Source organism: Amphibalanus amphitrite, unplaced genomic scaffold (genome assembly GCF_019059575.1).
Source record: "Amphibalanus amphitrite isolate SeventyFive unplaced genomic scaffold, NRLGWU_Aamphi_draft 000051F_arrow, whole genome shotgun sequence".
In the NCBI taxonomy this organism is placed as follows: domain Eukaryota; kingdom Metazoa; phylum Arthropoda; class Thecostraca; order Balanomorpha; family Balanidae; genus Amphibalanus; species Amphibalanus amphitrite.
In genome coordinates, this window is record NW_024881547.1 from 433,076 (window position 1) to 451,826 (window position 18,751).

Sequence of the window (18,751 nt, forward strand, 5' to 3'; positions counted from 1 at the left end):
GTTTCATTAAAACATTAATTGCTGCAAAATTATAAAAATTACTCTTCCTCGCCGAAGAGAACAAAATATTTGCTCTTTCTTTTTTAATTATTTTCAATGCAATTAACTACTTAAGCAATTTTTTAAAATTTATACACGAAAATATAATATATTTTAATTTATTGCATATAGATTGTATGACATTTTGCACTTTTTTCTTCCGCATTTTACTTCTCACTGAAGCATTTCCTTCAAAGTTGAGGCTGCTAAATAAGCCAAGAAGAAACAAACACGCATGGGCCGCTGCCGAAGCTTCAAAAGCGTGCGTGTGCGTTGGGTGCGTCAACTATCGATGTTCTCTTATTTCATTTAGATATTATGTTAGTTTTATGCATTAATGAGAAATTTTTGATAATTGTTTTCCGTGGATGTTGATGCGAAAGCGCTCCGCTAACTTTGATTGGTCCTGAACTTGAACTAAACTCAAGCCCGGGGTTCCACACTGACTCGCGTTTTTTTCCGTGCGATTTTGCGATTTCTATCGCGTTGTTGCAAATAAGTTCAGAATTCTTAACTTTTTGCAGTAATGCGTCAGCAATATTGCATGATATTTAATAACACTAAGGTGCTTGCCACAGTGTGGCTCAGCGGCCAGCGCATCCACTTGCACTAGATGAACATTTTCTGGCATCGCCAAGAGCATCGCATTCTCGCATAATCGCAAAATTGCACAGAAAATCAGTCAGTGAGCCTAGGTTCAAGAATGCCAAACGATGAGAATTGCTGTTGCTATATTCTTTTTTTCATGATATCTCCCTCTTGCAATTTTGGTAAAAGTATACATTGAGTCCGAGTGACTGTTAAAAGATAAAGTTTTCATATTCTTACATTATTTGACATCCTGAATCCAAAAATGATACTTCTATGTCTTGGAAATAAAAGAAAAACATAATCAAACCTGACCTAACCTTACCTATTTACCTACAACCTAGTCCTACCAACCTACAACCTACAAACCTACAACCTAACCTAACCTAACCTACAAATCTACCAACCTAAAACATAAAACCTACAAACCTACAACCTAACCTAACCTAAAACCTAAATTTTTTGCTGTTACATATTTGTATCAACAGCGTCACAATTGTCCACTCGGACCTAATATATACTAATACTAATCCGTATTTTTTACAAATGAACTTCACAAAATCATTTATCATATGTAAACCTTTAATAAACCTTTTCTGTCTTTTCTGTAATTTTTCTGTCATTCAGCGCTGGTTGACCAATTTCATGAACTGGAATTACTAACATGTGATCAATGAAACCTTTTTACTTTCCAGCTAAGGTTTGAAGTCGAGTTACTCCATCAACACACTCACACACAGATAATATGGCGCAGAGGACGGGATCAGGCTGGCCTCGGACACAGTCAAACATCAAGCCTTTGACAGACTCGTCAAACTCCATCAAAACCATCAATCTGTGAGTGCATATGTGGCATGTGGAAGTGCAAGTGGAGGTTAATTTTGTTTGAAATATTCCTCATATTAATTAGGTGCCCTTTTGAGCTTCTTTGAGTCAAATCATTAACCTAGTCTTTTTCAACAGATCGTACCTATACACTTTGGACGTGCTTTTTTATCAGATTGATTAAAGACTGTTTCGGTGAATTCATTCCTTGTACGTTAATCCTGTTTTGTGTCAATACATTGAGAACAATTAGTAAATACGCCGTTACATCGTCTATACAACATGAAGCATAAGTAAGCTTATTGATAACATGACCTGAGCCCGTTTGAGACGGATCCACTAAGCCATCTTATTGTCGTGATTATATCTATTCATCAGACACCTATATTCTCATCCCCACAGGTACCCGCTGACCAACTACACATTCGGCACCAAAGAGGCGCTGTTCGAGCGCGACTCGTCCGTGGCGGCGCGCTTCCAGCGCATGCGAGAGGAGTATGAGAAGCAGGGCATGCGTCACAGCGTGGACGCCGTGCTGCTGGTGCACGAGCACGGCTTACCACACGTCCTGCTGCTCCAGCTGGGCTCCACATTCTTCAAACTGTGAGTGAGGAGATGGAGAATAAGGAGGATTTCAGAGGGCTGGTGGCTGGCTGGCGTTGTGAGATTGGCATGCATTTGTCGCATGTGATTTTTACGGAGCTGTGATATAATTTTGTTATGCGAGTACATTTCACAAATCAGCGTATCCTGCATAGTGCATGCAGTGGATAGTATAGTTTACTTGTTGGTAACCGGCTTGTGTAATTGATACCTGCAAATATATTTCCATGCATTATATTCAAGTTCCTGATTTCGATGTCTGTCAAAAGTACCGTACCATTACCTTAGCCTGCCGCTCTACCGTATCCTCCAGAGTCCAGACCCCCTCCTCTAACTAACCCTCCTCGTTCTGTTCCACAGACCCGGCGGTGAGCTGAGTCAGGCCCCATTGATTAACTTTTCGCCCGTTCCGTTTTCAGACCCGGCGGTGAGCTGCGACAGGACGAGGACGCCGTGGACGGCCTAAAGCGGCTGCTGACGGAGATCCTGGGACGACAGGACGGCGTGCAGCAGGACTGGGTGATCGAGGACTGCATCGGAACCTGGTGGAGGCCCAACTTCGAGCAGCCCCAGTACCCCTACGTGCCGCCGCACATCACCAAACCCAAGGAGCAGAAGAAACTGTTCCTGGTGCAACTGGGAGAGAAAGGTGCGTAACCGGGCTCGGTATTAATGCTTTCTTTGGTTATCTGAGGTGGTGTGGTCCATGTGTGCTTGTGGTAGCAGCATGTTCAACTACGAGTTCGATAACCGGCAACCGCTGCAGACGTTTGAGGTTGTACCACTGCCCTGCCTTGCAACACATCCTGACTTGGTGTCCTACTTTTCCCCAGCGCTGTTCGCCGTACCCAAGAACTACAAGCTGGTAGCGGCGCCGCTGTTTGAGCTCTATGACAACGCCCAGGGTTACGGGCCTCTCATCTCGTCACTGCCTCAGGCTCTGTGTCGGTAAGTATCGCCGGTTACGTGAGGTAGGGTGACCGGTCCCTCACTGCGTGGCGTAGTCTCCCTACTCCTTATCATAGCTTCGTTGTAGAGTTTTGATTTAGCATCACTCACAAAGGAATTGAATCATTGCTTGTAAGCAATCACTCAGGCGGGACGTTTAAAAGATTTTTCTACCTACGATCGGTTAAATAATTTTATCCCGTTTCGCCGATATGTTTCGGGAGCTTAAAGGTAAAAAAATACATTTTATATAAAAATACGACATAATTCAGACTAGACGAAATGTCTACGAGACGTTTAACAGTTTGTTAAGCGTCTAGACGTTTAACAAATCAGTTAAACGACATCCAATAATTGTCTCTCTTTGCACGTGAAGCCATTGTAAACACTGTACGGTGCGGATAAGAGCTTTTAGTAGATCCTGATTGCACTGCTTTTTCGCTTCTTCACTCTGCTTTCCTCTCCCTCGGACGCCTGGGCCGATCATGATGAGTCCTGCTGTGTCAGGACTCAGGAGTGTTTGACAGCTGTCACGTGCCCCGTGTCGGCCCACCACCCCTGGGGTATGGCGATGTCGGACTGTCAACCTAACGTCAACTATGGCGAATTGTGTCAGTTGGGGCCAGGTGCTGCTCTTTTCAGGGGTTTTGTCGTATTTATCCTACTGGGTGCACCGTTTTGTACATCGTAATTGTTTTCTTCTAATGCCACGTTATATTCTGCAGTCAACTTGGTTTGCGCTTGTATTCGTTGTTCACCCAATATTTTCTATGCAGAAGTGTCGCTGCCAATCGTGTTTATCTCATGTTGTTCATCTACAATGTGACAAGACCTATTGCACGTGTTGATGCCGGCTACCGCTATGTGTTCCTTAGTTTCCTTTCCTCACAATTTACTTGTTTGTACAGTCAATGCTTGAATCAATAAACAAAGTTTATGTTAGTAAGCCACTCATGTCGCTGTATGTGCGAATTCATTTCGTGTTGTTGAGGATTTGTCTCTAGTAAAGTAACATATTTATATTGCAAATATTGTGTTTCTTATTACTAACACTTCTTGCTTTAATTTGGGAGTGGTATCGCCATTCCTGTAATTAAGCGTGTCGTCATGCCATGATGCCACCTGCATCATCGCCGTCCTTTGTCAAATTTTATAATTTAGGTGTATGCAAGTTTGTTGTTCTCAGGTGCTCGCTTTCATTGGGAACTGATCACCGATGCGCAGTTCCGCATGTGCTCATTGCCTGCTCGTTTTGGGTCTGGATCTTTTCGAACGGTTGTCATTGGTTACATATGCAGTGCTGTTCTGTGCAAAATTAAAGCCCAACTCGCTGCCTGCATGCTCGCATTTTTTATCGTTATGATTATTTTTTGAAAGTGTGTGTTTCGTCGTGCTCCCTTGTATGTGGTACGTTTTCAGCAGTGGTGAGTCCAGTCTGTACAGCGGCAGAAGACTGTAAACAACCCGTTCGCGGTGTGTCTGGTTTCAGGTTCAACTTCGTGTACCAGTAGTACCCCGGGCAGCAGAACGCTACTCCATCGTCTCAGCTAGTGACTCTTCGGTACCAGGGTACCTCTGTACCGCTGTACCACGGAGGTACACTGTACCACAGCCTGCTCGTGACCACACCGCTAGAAGTTCAAACCCGGTCTTGCAGCGCTTTTCCTCTCGCCGTGCTGCGAAGATTATTGGTGTGACATAGGACACAGCTGTGGCGCCTCTGGCATTGTCGATTCCGCTCACAAAGTGCTTGGGTCGAGATTGTGCACTATCGGATCATATTCATTGTCATGTTTGTGACAGTCTTCTGGCATTTATGTAGAAAATAAACCGAGACCAAATCATCAGCTTCTGTTTTGGGGCGAAGGATGCCGATGGGCGGAGTGATTAGACGGCAGGCTGGGGTAGTTCGTTTGATCTATTCGGTTGTGGAGCTGAGGCGACATCTGAAACGAGTGGGGCTTAAAACTCTAGGGAAATAAAAACACCGTAAGTTACTTATGACGATAAATGCGACGGAGAGGCCGGTAAAGAGAGTCTGTTATTAAATCAATTAGGTATATTGTTCGATCTTGTGGGGCAGTTGATACTACTGTTTTCGGTTGAGAGATTATCCATCAGCTTCATATATGCTTTACATACGGATAGACGGACTTTAGACCAACGATTGTTCACGAATCACTTGCCACAAGTGCCTGCTAGTTCTATTTGAAAGTTTAGTAGAAAAGGAGTAATCAATCGTTCGTTTTGCACAGCTGCTAAACTCGATATGCACCATGTCAGAACTAGAAAGTTACATGCCTATCATCACATTATCTCTACAATAATCACTGGCCTTTCTCATTCTCTCGGCCTTTTTTCCTTATCGCCCGACTGACCAGCCCTTCCCTCACCGCCCCCCCCCCTCCATCCCACATCCCTGGCTCTGCACGATCCCGCCGCGGTCTCGGCGTGCCCGTCTCTAAATTCTGCCGGTGGCCACGGCCAGGCAGCACGGCGCCGTGCGCTCCGGGCGTGCCGGCCGTGCTCTCGGCGTGCTCCGGCCGTGCGATCGACCCAGTTCGGAGCGAGTAAGCGACTAGAAACTGACCGCAGATGATCGCTCTGATCAGAAGGGGTGGGAGAAAACGGCAGTAAATTCCGCCTGAGCGCCAAAACATTTATGTGGGCATTGTTAGAACGTATAGGTAATGATAATCGCAGAGATAGATGACGATTGTCGATGCATCAGGCGAAGACCCAATGTCCAGTTTCATCTACGATTACCTTCAATTCAGCCAATTCATATCAAAACGTCTCGCTTTGTCGATAATGATGAAGTTAATATCGTGCTGGGTCTTTGATGCGTTTGCATGATAAGCTACACTCCTCGCGATATTCCATTACCTATCACAACGCTGCAGCGCCTCAAAGCAGGTGATAACATCAACCTACCCTTCCCCCACGCACACGCACAGACACACACAGACCACTCACCACAGTGACACACACGACGTAATTAGAGCAACTACTGGTGCTCTCCCAGAACGCCCGAGACGCCGTCCGAGGCACCATCAAGGTGGCAGGAAAGACGGTGCAGGCGAAAGACACCCTAGTCCTCCTCGGCATAGAGCTCGACCGCCGCCTCCAGTTCGGTGCCCACTGTCGTCGTCTCCGGAAACGAGTTCGCCCCCGGCTGGCTCACCTGCGCCGCCTCGGCGGACGCAGCTGGGGCCTGGACGAGGATGCCCTGAGGCAGACTTGTGACAGCTCAAGAAAAAAGTGAGCTCGCTCAGCTCAACTCCGTCTTATCCGCTCCCGCTCAGCTCCCGCTCAGTTTAACGCGGCTCAGCTCAGCTCACGTTCCGCTCAAACCGGCTGCGCTCCGCTCACGCTCAGCTCAGCTCAGCTCAGTTTCCGCTCAGCTCAGCTCAGCTCAGTTTCCGCTCAGCTCAGCTCAGCTCAGTTTCCGCTCAGCTCAGCTCAGCTCAGTTTCCGCTCAGCTCAGCTCAGCTCAGTTTCCGCTCAGCTCAGCTCAGCTCAGTTTCCGCTCAGCTCAGCTCAGTTTCCGCTCAGCTCAGCTCAGTTTCCGCTCAGCTCAGTTTCCGCTCAGCTCAGCTCTGTTTCCGCTCAATTCAGCTCAGCTCAATTTCCGCTCAGTTAAATTCAATGCCACCCATTGCCGAATGCCGAATGCCACCCATATCTCCGTAACGTGTCGGGGTCCGGCCAATGACGTCACGGCAATGCGTGTGATGATTGGTCATGGACATCAAATCATCGGGACACAGGTCGGGACATCACGCCGCAGTGGATAAGGATACCTACCAACCGAACGGCTTACAATGGTGCGAACGGGGTGCAATAGAGGAATGTAGCGATTTCCCGACCGATCGCTTCAGTTTGCGGTGTCGAACTACATGGCCTTTCACCTAGTGACGTCTTTGGTTTGTATATAATATTATTTCCAGTTTATCATGTTTCTAGTGTTTATAGTGTATCAATATTCAATGCACATTGCATTCGGTTTTATATTTTTATCCGTTCTCATCATATTCCAGTGTACTTACCTACTAGAACTGGATCTCAGCTCAGCTCAGCTAAATCAGCTCAGCTCAATCAGCTCAGCTCAGCTCAGCTCAGCTCAGCTCGCTCAGCTCAGCTCAGCTCAGCTCGCTCAGCTCAGCTCAGCTCGCTCAGCTCAGCTCAGCTCAATCAGCTCAGCTCAGCTCAGCTCAGCTCAGCTCAATCAGCTCAGCTCAGCTCAATCAGCTCAGCTCAGCTCAGCTCAATCAGCTCAGCTCAGCTCAGCTCAAGCTCATTCAGCTCAGCTCAGACAGCAGCTCAGCTCAATGCATTACTGAGCCGGCTCAGCTCACAGCTCAACAATTTGGCAAAATGTTGAGCCGGCTCATGAGCTGAGCTGATTTTTGAGCCGGCTCAACTGAGCTGATCACAAGTCTGCCCTGAGGACGGTGGCCAACGGCTACGTCCGCGGGGCGCTCGAGCACGCCGCCGCCGCGTGGCTGCCGGCGGCCGCCCCCTCGCACGTGGAGCTCCTGGAGCGGGAACTGCGGGGGGCGGCCCGCATCATCACCGGGTGCCCACGATCAACACCGACCCACGCGCTGATGGCGGAGGCTCGACTAGCCCCGATGGAGGAGAGGGGATGGACGTTGGCCGCCAGGCTGCTGGGAAGGGCGCTGGCCCTGCCGCCGGGGGACCCCCTGCGCGCGACCGCCGAGGCCTCGGCACCGGCGCGCCTGGCCTCAGTTCGGGGGTGGAGAGAGCGGGGCCGCCTGGCCTGGGAGAAGGCCGGAGTCGCGCTGCCGGTGGAGCCGGTGCTCCCCCCTCGGATACCGCCGTGGCGGCAGACATCAGGCGTCACCTTCCGGATGGACGTGGGCCCCCTCCGGGCCGGCGCCGCGGCGGCGGAAAGAGAGCGCGCGGCCGCCCTGCACCTCGCGTCCCTGCCGCAGTGCGCCGTCTGGCTGTGGACGGACGGGTCCGCGGCGGGCGGAGTCTCGAGGGGCGGAGCTGGGGCCGTGCTGGTCTGGCCGGATGAAGAGACCGAGGAGTTGCGGGTCCCGGCCGGACAGCTATGTTCCAGTTACCGCGCAGAGATGGTGGCGCTGGTGACCGGCCTGGAGACCCTAACCCAAAGAGACAGAGACCAGGACCTGCCTATCGTGGTCTGCACGGATAGCCTCTCAGCAGTGGCGACCCTGCGCAACGGCCCGGCCGCCCAGACCTCCCCGCTGGGGGTAGCGGCTTGGAGAGCCATGTTCGCCCTCTCGGATAATGGCCGGAAGATCCACGTCCAGTGGGTCCCCTCGCACTGTGGTGTGGAGGGTAATGAGCGAGCCGACAGAGTGGCCCGAGAGGCCGCGGAACTACCACAAGACAGCGTGCCTGCAGACATCAGGACAATCACCCGAGCGGTGGCTAGGGCCGCCCGCGACGACACGGTCCGGGCCTGGCCCCCCGGCTGGTTCCGGTCGCTGATGGGGGGCCGATTCCCCCCACCGGTGGCGGGGCTGGACCGGGAGCGCGCGGTGGACGTCCACCAGCTGCGAGCCGGGCACTGGTCGGGCTCCAGGGCCTACCTGCACAGGATCGGGGCCGTTCCCTCTGTGGGATGTGAGGGCTGCCGCGACGAGGGCTGTGTGGCGGCCCGCTGCCCCCTGTGCAATGAGGAGCCTGACACGCCGGCACACGTGCTGCTGAGATGTCCGGCGCTGATGCGACTGAGACATTCAACCCTGGGTCACATCCATCCCAGGCTGGAGGAGGTCCGGGAGACCTCAGTGGTGGCGGCCCTGGCGGCCGCCGCCAGACGCTTCCAGAGCCACCTGGCTATGCTCCCGTGAGGAGCAGAGGGAGAAACAACAACAACAACAACAACAACGTAATTAGATACACTCAGTGACGTCACGCAATCGTCGGCCGTCGGTCGGCTCAGCTGTTGTGCGTCGGCTCCGACGGGCCCCTCTCCGACCCTCAGTTCTCGTTCCCTGGTGGTGCCGAGTGGTCATCGCCTTAGACCGGTTCAAACACAATAGGGGAGCATAATGGCGGTAAGCTAGTTAACTGACGATTTCTTATGGGCGGCTGGTAAACATATATCTTACGTGACTCGACGCTTTTCGGCTTTGCAATTACTGCACGTCTATGACATTCTTTTGCAGCCGTACAACATCGCGGGCTTGTTTTATTATCCAAACCAAATCGATATCAGTCGGCTCTTTCCTCGTCTACACAAATCCCGATTCTCCCAGTTCCAATTTCCGTTATATGAACCCACAGCCCTGGATCACATCCCGTCGGTTGTCCAAATTACCGATTACCGGGCCCCTGGACAAAGGCCTTTGGTCGGTCGGCCGGACGGACGTCACGTCACGCTCCTACCCGGCGGTGACGGTAGCGGACCGACCGTCACGCACTGGCGAACACCGACCGAGCCCGGGTCAGAGGTCAGGAACGGGTCAGAGGTCACCCCGCGGCGCCGGCTAACGGCCGCCCGGCGCACCCCTGCCCTGCCTCAGCTGATGTCGCGTCTTAGTCGCGTCGTTACTTGTTCGTCGCTGGGTGAGGCTGTTTCGGTTGATGCTGTGCTTAGAGACCCAATGATATCTGCGATCCAGGCGCATAGCCTTTCTGGATTTGGGGAGGTCGATTTGCCTGGCGAATGGTAGGGTAGAACCGTTTAGGTCGCCTAAGCAATATTATCCTGTCACCGCTAAACTTGCTGCTTGGAATTATAGCTAGCACTTGATGGTTGCGAGCCTTTTGCCCGCGTCGTGAGCAGGCTGATTTATGTCACCGATAAGCCAGGTGTCGATCACGCACTCAACCTCCCTATAGTCCCTACCCTACCGAATAGCCCATCCGTCTGCCAGTATGCTGACGGAAGCGACGGCCCGGGCAGTGACCGGGGAGGCAGCGGTGGACCTTTTTGTGCCCTGACCCGGCGACCCGACCCGACCGGCCACCCACGCCCCCCGGGTCAGCCGGCAGACCACACAGTCGAGCTCTCTTCATTCTGTGAACGCTGATCACGAGCTCACACACGCACGATGTGTGGCGCTGCCAGTTGTGGTGATCTGGCGCGGTTTTTATGGACGGGTTTATGATCTGGTCATTGACTCCTGTACTGGCCGGAAGAATAGCTTCCCGGATTTTTGCCGTTTTTAGGGGTGTAATAAAAGATCCGTCGGCTTTCAGGATATGATAGGGAAGGGCGGTGACATGATGAACAAATAAACGGTGTCGCTCGATTGTTCGCTTCATTTTGGTACTCCCGCTCGCTTTTATTTGTTTCAACCATGCTCACCAAGTGCGGATTTTATCGGTCGATAAAAATCGGAGAAACTTGGGTGTTAAAAATGTCATATTTCACGTAAATCAAATTTATTCGTGCAAAAAAATGTAGGCATTTATGCCAGTTTGCTAGTCGCAACGTCAAAAATGGCCATTTCATCTTCTGTTGCATTTATATGTATAGAGCGCATGCCGGCCAATGTTCAGTTTTTGTCACTCGTGCAATTGCATTTCAGGAGGAAATTGGCAAAGAGCAGCTGGAGAGTAAGTTCCTAACCGCTTGTGTTCCATACAAGCGTTAGTTAGAGACCATACCATTAGAGAGTGGTAGGTAGTTAGTATGCTGTTTACTCCTTACAGTTAGTAGCTGCTGCATACCATATACATAGGCAGCAGTGGTCTGCTCTTTGGATGCTTTTATTGTAAACCGAGCGATGTGCGGGTAAGAATTGGGCAGCTCAAATAGGCTCAAACCCGTAGTCATTTAAACGGTCGAGATGGTGTCTGATAAAAATGGCGAAAAAATGGAGCTCGTTGATTCCGACTGATACGAGGGATTCAGGGAGGAATATGTAGGTGCTGTCGAGGGCTCTGATAAATTTGATGGCCCTATACTACAACTTAATAGAGCCAGGTTCCGTCAATTAACTAGTGGTCTGTAAGTTGCAGGCACGCATATTATCCAAGCATGATCTATCCGCTGGCGCTTGTTCCGTATTCGCTGTTTGTTATTTACCCTCTCCTTCAATGAACTGTCACAGTGGTCGCTTATGAAGTTCATTGTTGTAGTCTAAGCTATATATTTGCAGCTGTTTTGTATGGTTATATCTAGTCGTCATAAATGTGCGAAATTATTTCGTTTTATTTAGGCATATTTCATTCTGTGAACGCTGATCACGAGCTCACACACGCACGATGTGTGGCGCTGCCAGTTGTGGTGATCTGGCGCGGTTTTTATGGACGGGTTTATGATCTGGTCATTGACTCCTGTACTGGCCGGAAGAATAGCTTCCCGGATTTTTGCCGTTTTTAGGGGTGTAATAAAAGATCCGTCGGCTTTCAGGATATGATAGGGAAGGGCGGTGACATGATGAACAAATAAACGGTGTCGCTCGATTGTTCGCTTCATTTTGGTACTCCCGCTCGCTTTTATTTGTTTCAACCATGCTCACCAAGTGCGGATTTTATCGGTCGATAAAAATCGGAGAAACTTGGGTGTTAAAAATGTCATATTTCACGTAAATCAAATTTATTCGTGCAAAAAAATGTAGGCATTTATGCCAGTTTGCTAGTCGCAACGTCAAAAATGGCCATTTCATCTTCTGTTGCATTTATATGTATAGAGCGCATGCCGGCCAATGTTCAGTTTTTGTCACTCGTGCAATTGCATTTCAGGAGGAAATTGGCAAAGAGCAGCTGGAGAGTAAGTTCCTAACCGCTTGTGTTCCATACAAGCGTTAGTTAGAGACCATACCATTAGAGAGTGGTAGGTAGTTAGTATGCTGTTTACTCCTTACAGTTAGTAGCTGCTGCATACCATATACATAGGCAGCAGTGGTCTGCTCTTTGGATGCTTTTATTGTAAACCGAGCGATGTGCGGGTAAGAATTGGGCAGCTCAAATAGGCTCAAACCCGTAGTCATTTAAACGGTCGAGATGGTGTCTGATAAAAATGGCGAAAAAATGGAGCTCGTTGATTCCGACTGATACGAGGGATTCAGGGAGGAATATGTAGGTGCTGTCGAGGGCTCTGATAAATTTGATGGCCCTATACTACAACTTAATAGAGCCAGGTTCCGTCAATTAACTAGTGGTCTGTAAGTTGCAGGCACGCATATTATCCAAGCATGATCTATCCGCTGGCGCTTGTTCCGTATTCGCTGTTTGTTATTTACCCTCTCCTTCAATGAACTGTCACAGTGGTCGCTTATGAAGTTCATTGTTGTAGTCTAAGCTATATATTTGCAGCTGTTTTGTATGGTTATATCTAGTCGTCATAAATGTGCGAAATTATTTCGTTTTATTTAGGCATATCTTTTGTGTTACTAGACACAAAAGCTACCTACTTCTCGTGAATGAGGAAGTGTTGCCGATCCACTTCGGTAAATAAATTCATTGGGACATTTCCGAACGACATTTAATTACTTTGTCAGGTCGTCCCATAGGTTGAACGTTAAGGATTCTCACAAACCCGTAGGATTTCCCGAGTTTCATTTTAAGTTTGCCAGTTTTATAAATATCCCCGAGCCCCCGAGTACGTATACCAGTGATTTTTACAACGTTTTATCCCACGTAAAGGACAATCAACATTCACCACTTCTTACAAACTCCCTTTTCGAGCTGACTGCTCACTCTCAGCTCCTCGTCCCAGTGCTCAAGAAGGCCTTCGGCATGTTCGACCAGAAGAAGACGGGCTCGATCGAGGTCAACAAGGTGGCCGCCATCCTCAACACTATGGGCCAGCAGTTCGACGACGACGAGCTGAAAACACTCTGTGACAGCAAGGCCAAAGGTCAGCGGGATTTGTATTTGGCGGTGAGGTGTGCCGATTGTGTTTTTCTTTTCCAAGTCATTCTAGAAATGTATGTACCTAAATATATGATTAATTATAGGCTGGCACTGGCCAGCGGCAGGGCGTGGTACGCGCTGCTGGCAAGAAGGATGTGAATTGATTTAATGTGGTTACTTTTTGCTTTGACCTGCCCTACATGTTCTTCAGAAAACTAACCCCCTTTGGCCTTGAACACTTTCTCAAGGTCATCAACCAGCTATGGGTTGAAGGCCACTTTCCGGACTCCTGGAGAGAAAGTATAATCATCCCCATTCTCAAAAAAGACAAACATAGCACCGATCCAGCTAGTTACAGACCAATTTCATTGTCGAGCTGTGCCTCTAAAATCGTCGAGAGAATGGTCAACAATCGAATCAGAGTGTACCTAGAATCACAACACAAGCTCTCACAACACCAAAACGGATTTCGACCAGCACGCTCCACAGCTGACAACTTGATACACATTATTGACACGATACAACAGGGGTTTTTCCATAATAAAGTTACAGCTGCACTCTTCCTCGATCTGAAAGCAGCCTTCGACAAAGTACATCACAAAGCTATACTTATAAAAACACATAACATGGGAATACGCGGCCGAATGGCCAATTTCATAAGTAATTTTCTTAATAACCGCACTTTCAAGGTCAGAGTAGGCAACACCTACTCAACCCTACATAACCTCGATCACGGCGTCCCTCAGGGAAGTCCTCTCTCCCCGACGCTCTTCCTTATATATATAAATGACATCTTTGACAATATACACAATGTAACACATAACGTACACTATTCCATGTACGCGGACGATTTGGCGGTCTGGACGTCGCACCACAATGTGAATGCGGCATACCAAAAACTTCAAACGGTACTAAACCACGTAAACAAATGGTGTGACAAGTGGGGAATGCAAATTGCTCCCCACAAGTCAGCCTCACTAACCTTTTCCAAACAACGCAGACACCCCACACCTCCACGCCCGCTCCGTTTGGGCCGGGTTGAGATTCCGCAAACAAATACCTTTAAATATCTAGGCATCACACTGGACAGGGGACTCACTTTCACACAACACATAGCAGACATCACAGGAAGGTGCACCCGGCGCCTCAACATCATGAAATGTATCTCTGGTACACACTGGGGCGCCGACAGAAAAACACTGACACTTCTATATACATCTCTGATTCGATCCATCTTGGATTATAATGCCTTTTTACTAACAAATATATCCACTACTCTCAGTAACAAGGTCGAGAGTATCCAGAATTCCGCTCTTCGCATTATTTCTGGCGCACTCCGCACTTCGCCTTCATCGAATCTCCGGGTTGATTCAAACATTCCTCCTCTGGAAAGAAGAAGAGAATACCAGCTTATAAGGTATTACACGAAAGTAATGGCAAGAAAAGATACAATACCATACGCTATACTCAGTAACCTACCAGAAAATAACATAATAACACATAGAGAATACAAGTACCAAACAATAAGAAGACACCTTAAAAACATACTTAGGGACTATAAAATAGAAACTCCAAAGGTTCTTGATAACCCTCCACTGAGCCCGTACTGGACTAGGCACCCCATCCAAACCCTCATCCTCTTCGATGACAACAAAAAAGACATGAACACTGATGAAATGAAACAACTTTTCCTCGAATTCCAAAACGACCATAAAGACCATACTTTTATATACACAGACGGCTCTCGGGCGGACAACAAGACCGGAGCCGCCTTCTATATAAAAGGATTCGCACAATCCACCCGCCTCTCCGATAACCACTCCATCTTTTCGGCCGAACTCTACGCGATCAGTGCAGCGCTTCGACACGTAATCAACAAACCTGATAGACAACTAATGATTTGTACTGATTCCAAGGCAGCAGTGCAATCAATCGCAGCGGCCCATAATGATTCGCACCCAATCACGCGAGACATTAAAAGACAAATTAATCAAATCACCGACCAAAACAGAGAAGTTAAGATAATCTGGATACCCGGTCACGCGAATATTGTGGGGAATGAGCGCGCGGACAAAGCGGCCAAAGCCAGCCTCCGTGATCCCCCCAATAACTCCCTCCCATGCCCGGTATCAGATTATCTTAATGTCATTTACACGTCCTACAAAAAGTATGTCCAGTTTGAATGGGACGTAAATCCACATTACTACTTTCACCCAATCAAACCAATTATCGGACACTGGTCGACTGCTTATCAAAATACCCGGCTTAAAGAAGTAATTATAGCCAGACTTAGAATCGGACATACTAAATTGACACATGAATATATCCTTGATCAAGGCCCCCCTCCAATCTGCCAACGTTGTAACATAAGATACACAATTGAACACTTCTTGATCCACTGTCCCCAATATCAAGCAGAGAGGCAACCTATAATCCAATATATCACCCACAACCAACTTGCACTTTCAATTCCTACTCTCCTCGGCGATTCTCACCCGGATCTACTCGACTTGCTTTTCACTTTCCTGAAGAATTCCAGGCTAGACCGATCCATATAGCACAGTCTCGCGCTCAGTTCCGTGGTCGGCCAGCCGTCGATAGCGGTTCTGGGCGCGGGACTCAATCTTTTTGATTTCCTGGATACTGGCCATGTCAATTAAGGAGCCCCGAGCTTACGGGCACCAGCCGCCGCCGCGGGGACCATTGGCACGCGGCGGCGGGCTCCTCTGCCCCCCATCTGCTTGGAGAAAGAGGTGTCGGCACTATGCCGTCCGCAACGACCCGTTTAATGAATTGTTACGTCACTGGAGTCCGCACTGAAACGTCAGTTCTGTAATCATACCAATCAGCACTTGGTGGGGGTTTTGTAGGAGCCCCGAGCTTACGGGCACCAGCCGCCGCCGCGGGGACCACTGGCACGCGGCGGTGGGCTCCTCCCCCAACTCCTTGGACACATGATTTTCTCTTGGTTTTTCTTGGTTTCTCTTGGTTTCTCTCGTGATTTCATCGTAATTGTTTTTGTTTCCATTGTTCTTGTTGCGCCGTGATTTCGTCTATGTTTGCGAGCGCGCGCGTTTGCGTCCCTCCGGCGGCGGCGGCGGCAATCGGCACCTGCCCATCCCTCTCGCGGTTCTCGACAGGGATCCCTCTTAAAGGTTGAGGCCCACTCGAGACACATAGCCCCACAAACACACTTACACATTAGCGATATAACGTAACGTAATATCAATGCAAAGGGATTTTTCCTGTGCAATTTGGCAAAAGCGCACAGGTTTTGCCCTCTAAGATAGGCACCAGGTTTTTCTAGTTAGGACTTTCCTGGTGGAACTCGCAACACAACAACAGCACACATTACAACACTACCACATTTCAGCATCAAGATTCAGCAGCAAGAAATGTAAGTACTCAAAATCCCTCTCGGCACTGCCACTCTGGCACCCTTTCTGGCTTTCCCTTGCACTTGCTCCCACCGGACGTCACATGAGCCGGTCTAACGTAAACTTTGCTCTTGATATTGCCTTGGGCCGGAATAACATAGCCGGCATTAAAGTAAAGTAAAACGGAAGATCTGGCTAATTGCCAGCTAGTAACTTCCCCCTACCCCGACCAGGGCCTCGGCCTGTCGGGAGCAAAATTCAAAAAAAAAAATGCTTTGACCTGTCAAGTTAAAACAATTCCCAGAATTACGCAACTTTATGCGTCACTACCCGTGTTCATTGGCCATCACCGCTGTGGTTGGTACGGTGGCACCTAAACCAGAACGTCACCTAATTTTCATTTACGATTCCCGTCACCGTGCTGTGAGTGTCGGTCGATTCGGGTCAGTCGCCTGCGGCTGTCGCGGCTGCCAGGCCCGCCCTCGCTCCACCGCCCCCGGCCGAGCGATGGGCCGCGGACCGTGACCCGACCGACGCCTCGGGGCATTCCGGTCGTGTCATCCGCGCGGTAGTGGGTGTCGTCGATGGGACAGTAGGGGCCTACCGCTGGCAAAATTAGCAGTAATGTCGACGTAAGACTACTGCAGTTTATCATTATTACTGCTTATCGTATTGTGATATAATCAACGGTCAAAGTGATATTTGAATTGTCGTTAATGTAATAAAATAATTTATCAATCGCATGAAAAGAGCTTCCGACATCACTGCTGTTATGTGGTGTTGTTTCGGTTTCGCTGCTCACCTGTGCACCTATGAACTTACGCTGTATTGACAGACGGCAAGTTGGACTTTAACAGCTTCCTGAGCGTGGCGTCAAGCTTCCTGGAAGAAGAAGACGACGAGGCCATGCAGCAAGAGCTCAAGGAAGCGTTCCGGCTTTACGATAAGGAGGGTACGTCTGCAACTTTGTCATGGTCATCTATCAAGCCGCATTATTACTATTGATCGCCGTATTACTGATTCTCAACCTGGACATGGGCAGTAATTCAATTTTCAGCTTCAATTTTTTTTCCGTATTGTTTTTAGTTCAGTTGTCATGCACTGCATCTGTCTCCACAGGGAATGGCTACATCACCACGCAGGTGCTGAAGGAGATCCTGAAGGCGCTGGACGACAAGCTGACCCCGGATGACCTCGACTGCATTGTGGAGGAGGTGGACACAGACGGCTCCGGCACACTCGACTTTGACGGTAGGTGATAAGAGGGGTTCTACCTTAGAATTACATATGTACACCGACTAGATTGTTGTTTTTCGTATTGAAGCTGTTGCATTATCGGAATAAATGATGCTGGCATGCTGCAGCATCCGCCACTACGCCTTCAAGACACTTATTATTCGGTCTTCGTCATGTTCATGAGAGTCTTATCTACATAGTCCGACCGTTGTCTCCCTCGTGATACATGTATAACGGGAACGTCTTTCACTTTCAGAGTTCATGGAGATGATGACGGGCTAGACAAAAAAAAAATATCATCTATTCTGGTGAGTATGTTGCACCGGCAGTCAATTTACATTTTGTTAAATGCCGTCTTACTGCCGATGAAAATACGTCGAGCATTTCCTGGTTCGGGATTATTGAATGTTCATGAGCCCCCGAGCCTTAACTCAGCCCGCTTTGTCCGTGCGACGCTCACAACTTCTGAGAAACACTTGGATGTGGGGTCCATGCTGCATTCTTGGGGTGTACTAAGTTGTTAATTTGTCTTGCAAGAGGTGCTGGGGGTGCGAAATTGGCTATACTGTAGTTGCAGCAGCAAATAAAGGCTTGTTCAGTTCGTTGACCCGGGAAAAATTCAGCATAGCCATGATGTTTCATCATCGTTTGACGTCTCGTGCTACCAATAATGCAGTGCAGCTAAGAGCTTTGTTCTTTTTCAGATGATGCTCGTCTGTGTATTGAGGCCTTGGGCTACTTCCGAGCGCCGTTATTCTAAGGGTCTGACAGAGGTGAAGATTCGTGAATGGGTCGCCGGACCTGCTGACCGCCGATTCTCTACACTGCAGTCTTCTTGGAACAAATATGACGTGTCATACCATATTGATTATGCTTGATTATGCTAGTCATATGCGGAACAAATACATTTATTCAGTAAATTCTACCGGTGTATTTTGGTTTCGGGAGGCCATAACCCACGCACCATAGTAGTCTCAAGGCTGACTGAATGCTGGAGGTCGCCGTCTGTAGCTGTGAGTTCCAACGCATGATCGCTCGCTACATATATTAACAATTTCAATAAAGCATTATCCACCCTATCCAAACAAAGCACGATCTCAACAAATGTTCCGAATATAGCTCACTCACTTCGGGGCTATTTCGCGACATTTCGTTCCCAGGTTTCCTACCTTCTCCCCGCACCGGTCCTTTACCGTTCCTGGACTGTCTTCCGGTGCGGTCGGGAACATTATCCGTACCCGTAACCACCGCCCAATTTCGCATATTTTCCACACCACCGCGCCGCCGCGGTCAGTCCGCAATAGTCGCGAACTTTGGACAGTGTGGAC

The 18,751-nt window shown here is 49.0% G+C and overlaps 3 protein-coding genes across 8 annotated transcripts; all 3 read left to right on the forward strand.

Annotated features, from left to right (window-relative positions):
* The first annotated feature begins 238 nt into the window (after positions 1 to 238).
* Positions 239 to 4,850, forward strand: LOC122377852 (cleavage and polyadenylation specificity factor subunit 5-like). 6 transcript variants are annotated; one of them, XM_043358356.1, is made up of 6 exons: positions 239 to 316; positions 1,323 to 1,464; positions 1,855 to 2,055; positions 2,475 to 2,704; positions 2,889 to 3,003; positions 4,493 to 4,850. In XM_043358356.1, the coding sequence occupies exons 2-6, from the start codon at positions 1,373 to 1,375 to the stop codon at positions 4,512 to 4,514; spliced, it is 660 nt and encodes a 219-aa protein (XP_043214291.1). In that variant the 5' UTR covers positions 239 to 316; positions 1,323 to 1,372; the 3' UTR covers positions 4,515 to 4,850. The 6 variants fall into 6 exon arrangements, with proteins under 6 accessions (XP_043214291.1, XP_043214294.1, XP_043214290.1 ...); XM_043358359.1 differs by having other exon boundaries at positions 287 to 307; XM_043358355.1 differs by lacking the exon at positions 239 to 316 and adding an exon at positions 329 to 359.
* Positions 4,851 to 7,637: 2,787 nt separating this feature from the next.
* LOC122377799 lies at positions 7,638 to 8,852 on the forward strand. Its single transcript, XM_043358229.1, has one exon. It carries the CDS (start codon positions 7,638 to 7,640, stop codon positions 8,850 to 8,852), a length of 1,215 nt encoding a protein of 404 aa, XP_043214164.1.
* An 83-nt stretch (positions 8,853 to 8,935) lies between these two features.
* Positions 8,936 to 18,348, forward strand: LOC122377853 (troponin C-like). The gene is made up of 7 exons (XM_043358362.1): positions 8,936 to 9,059; positions 10,539 to 10,566; positions 12,674 to 12,814; positions 17,023 to 17,139; positions 17,307 to 17,438; positions 17,680 to 17,731; positions 18,128 to 18,348. The coding sequence occupies exons 1-6, from the start codon at positions 9,054 to 9,056 to the stop codon at positions 17,703 to 17,705; spliced, it is 450 nt and encodes a 149-aa protein (XP_043214297.1). The 5' UTR covers positions 8,936 to 9,053; the 3' UTR covers positions 17,706 to 17,731; positions 18,128 to 18,348.
* Positions 18,349 to 18,751: the final 403 nt, after the last annotated feature.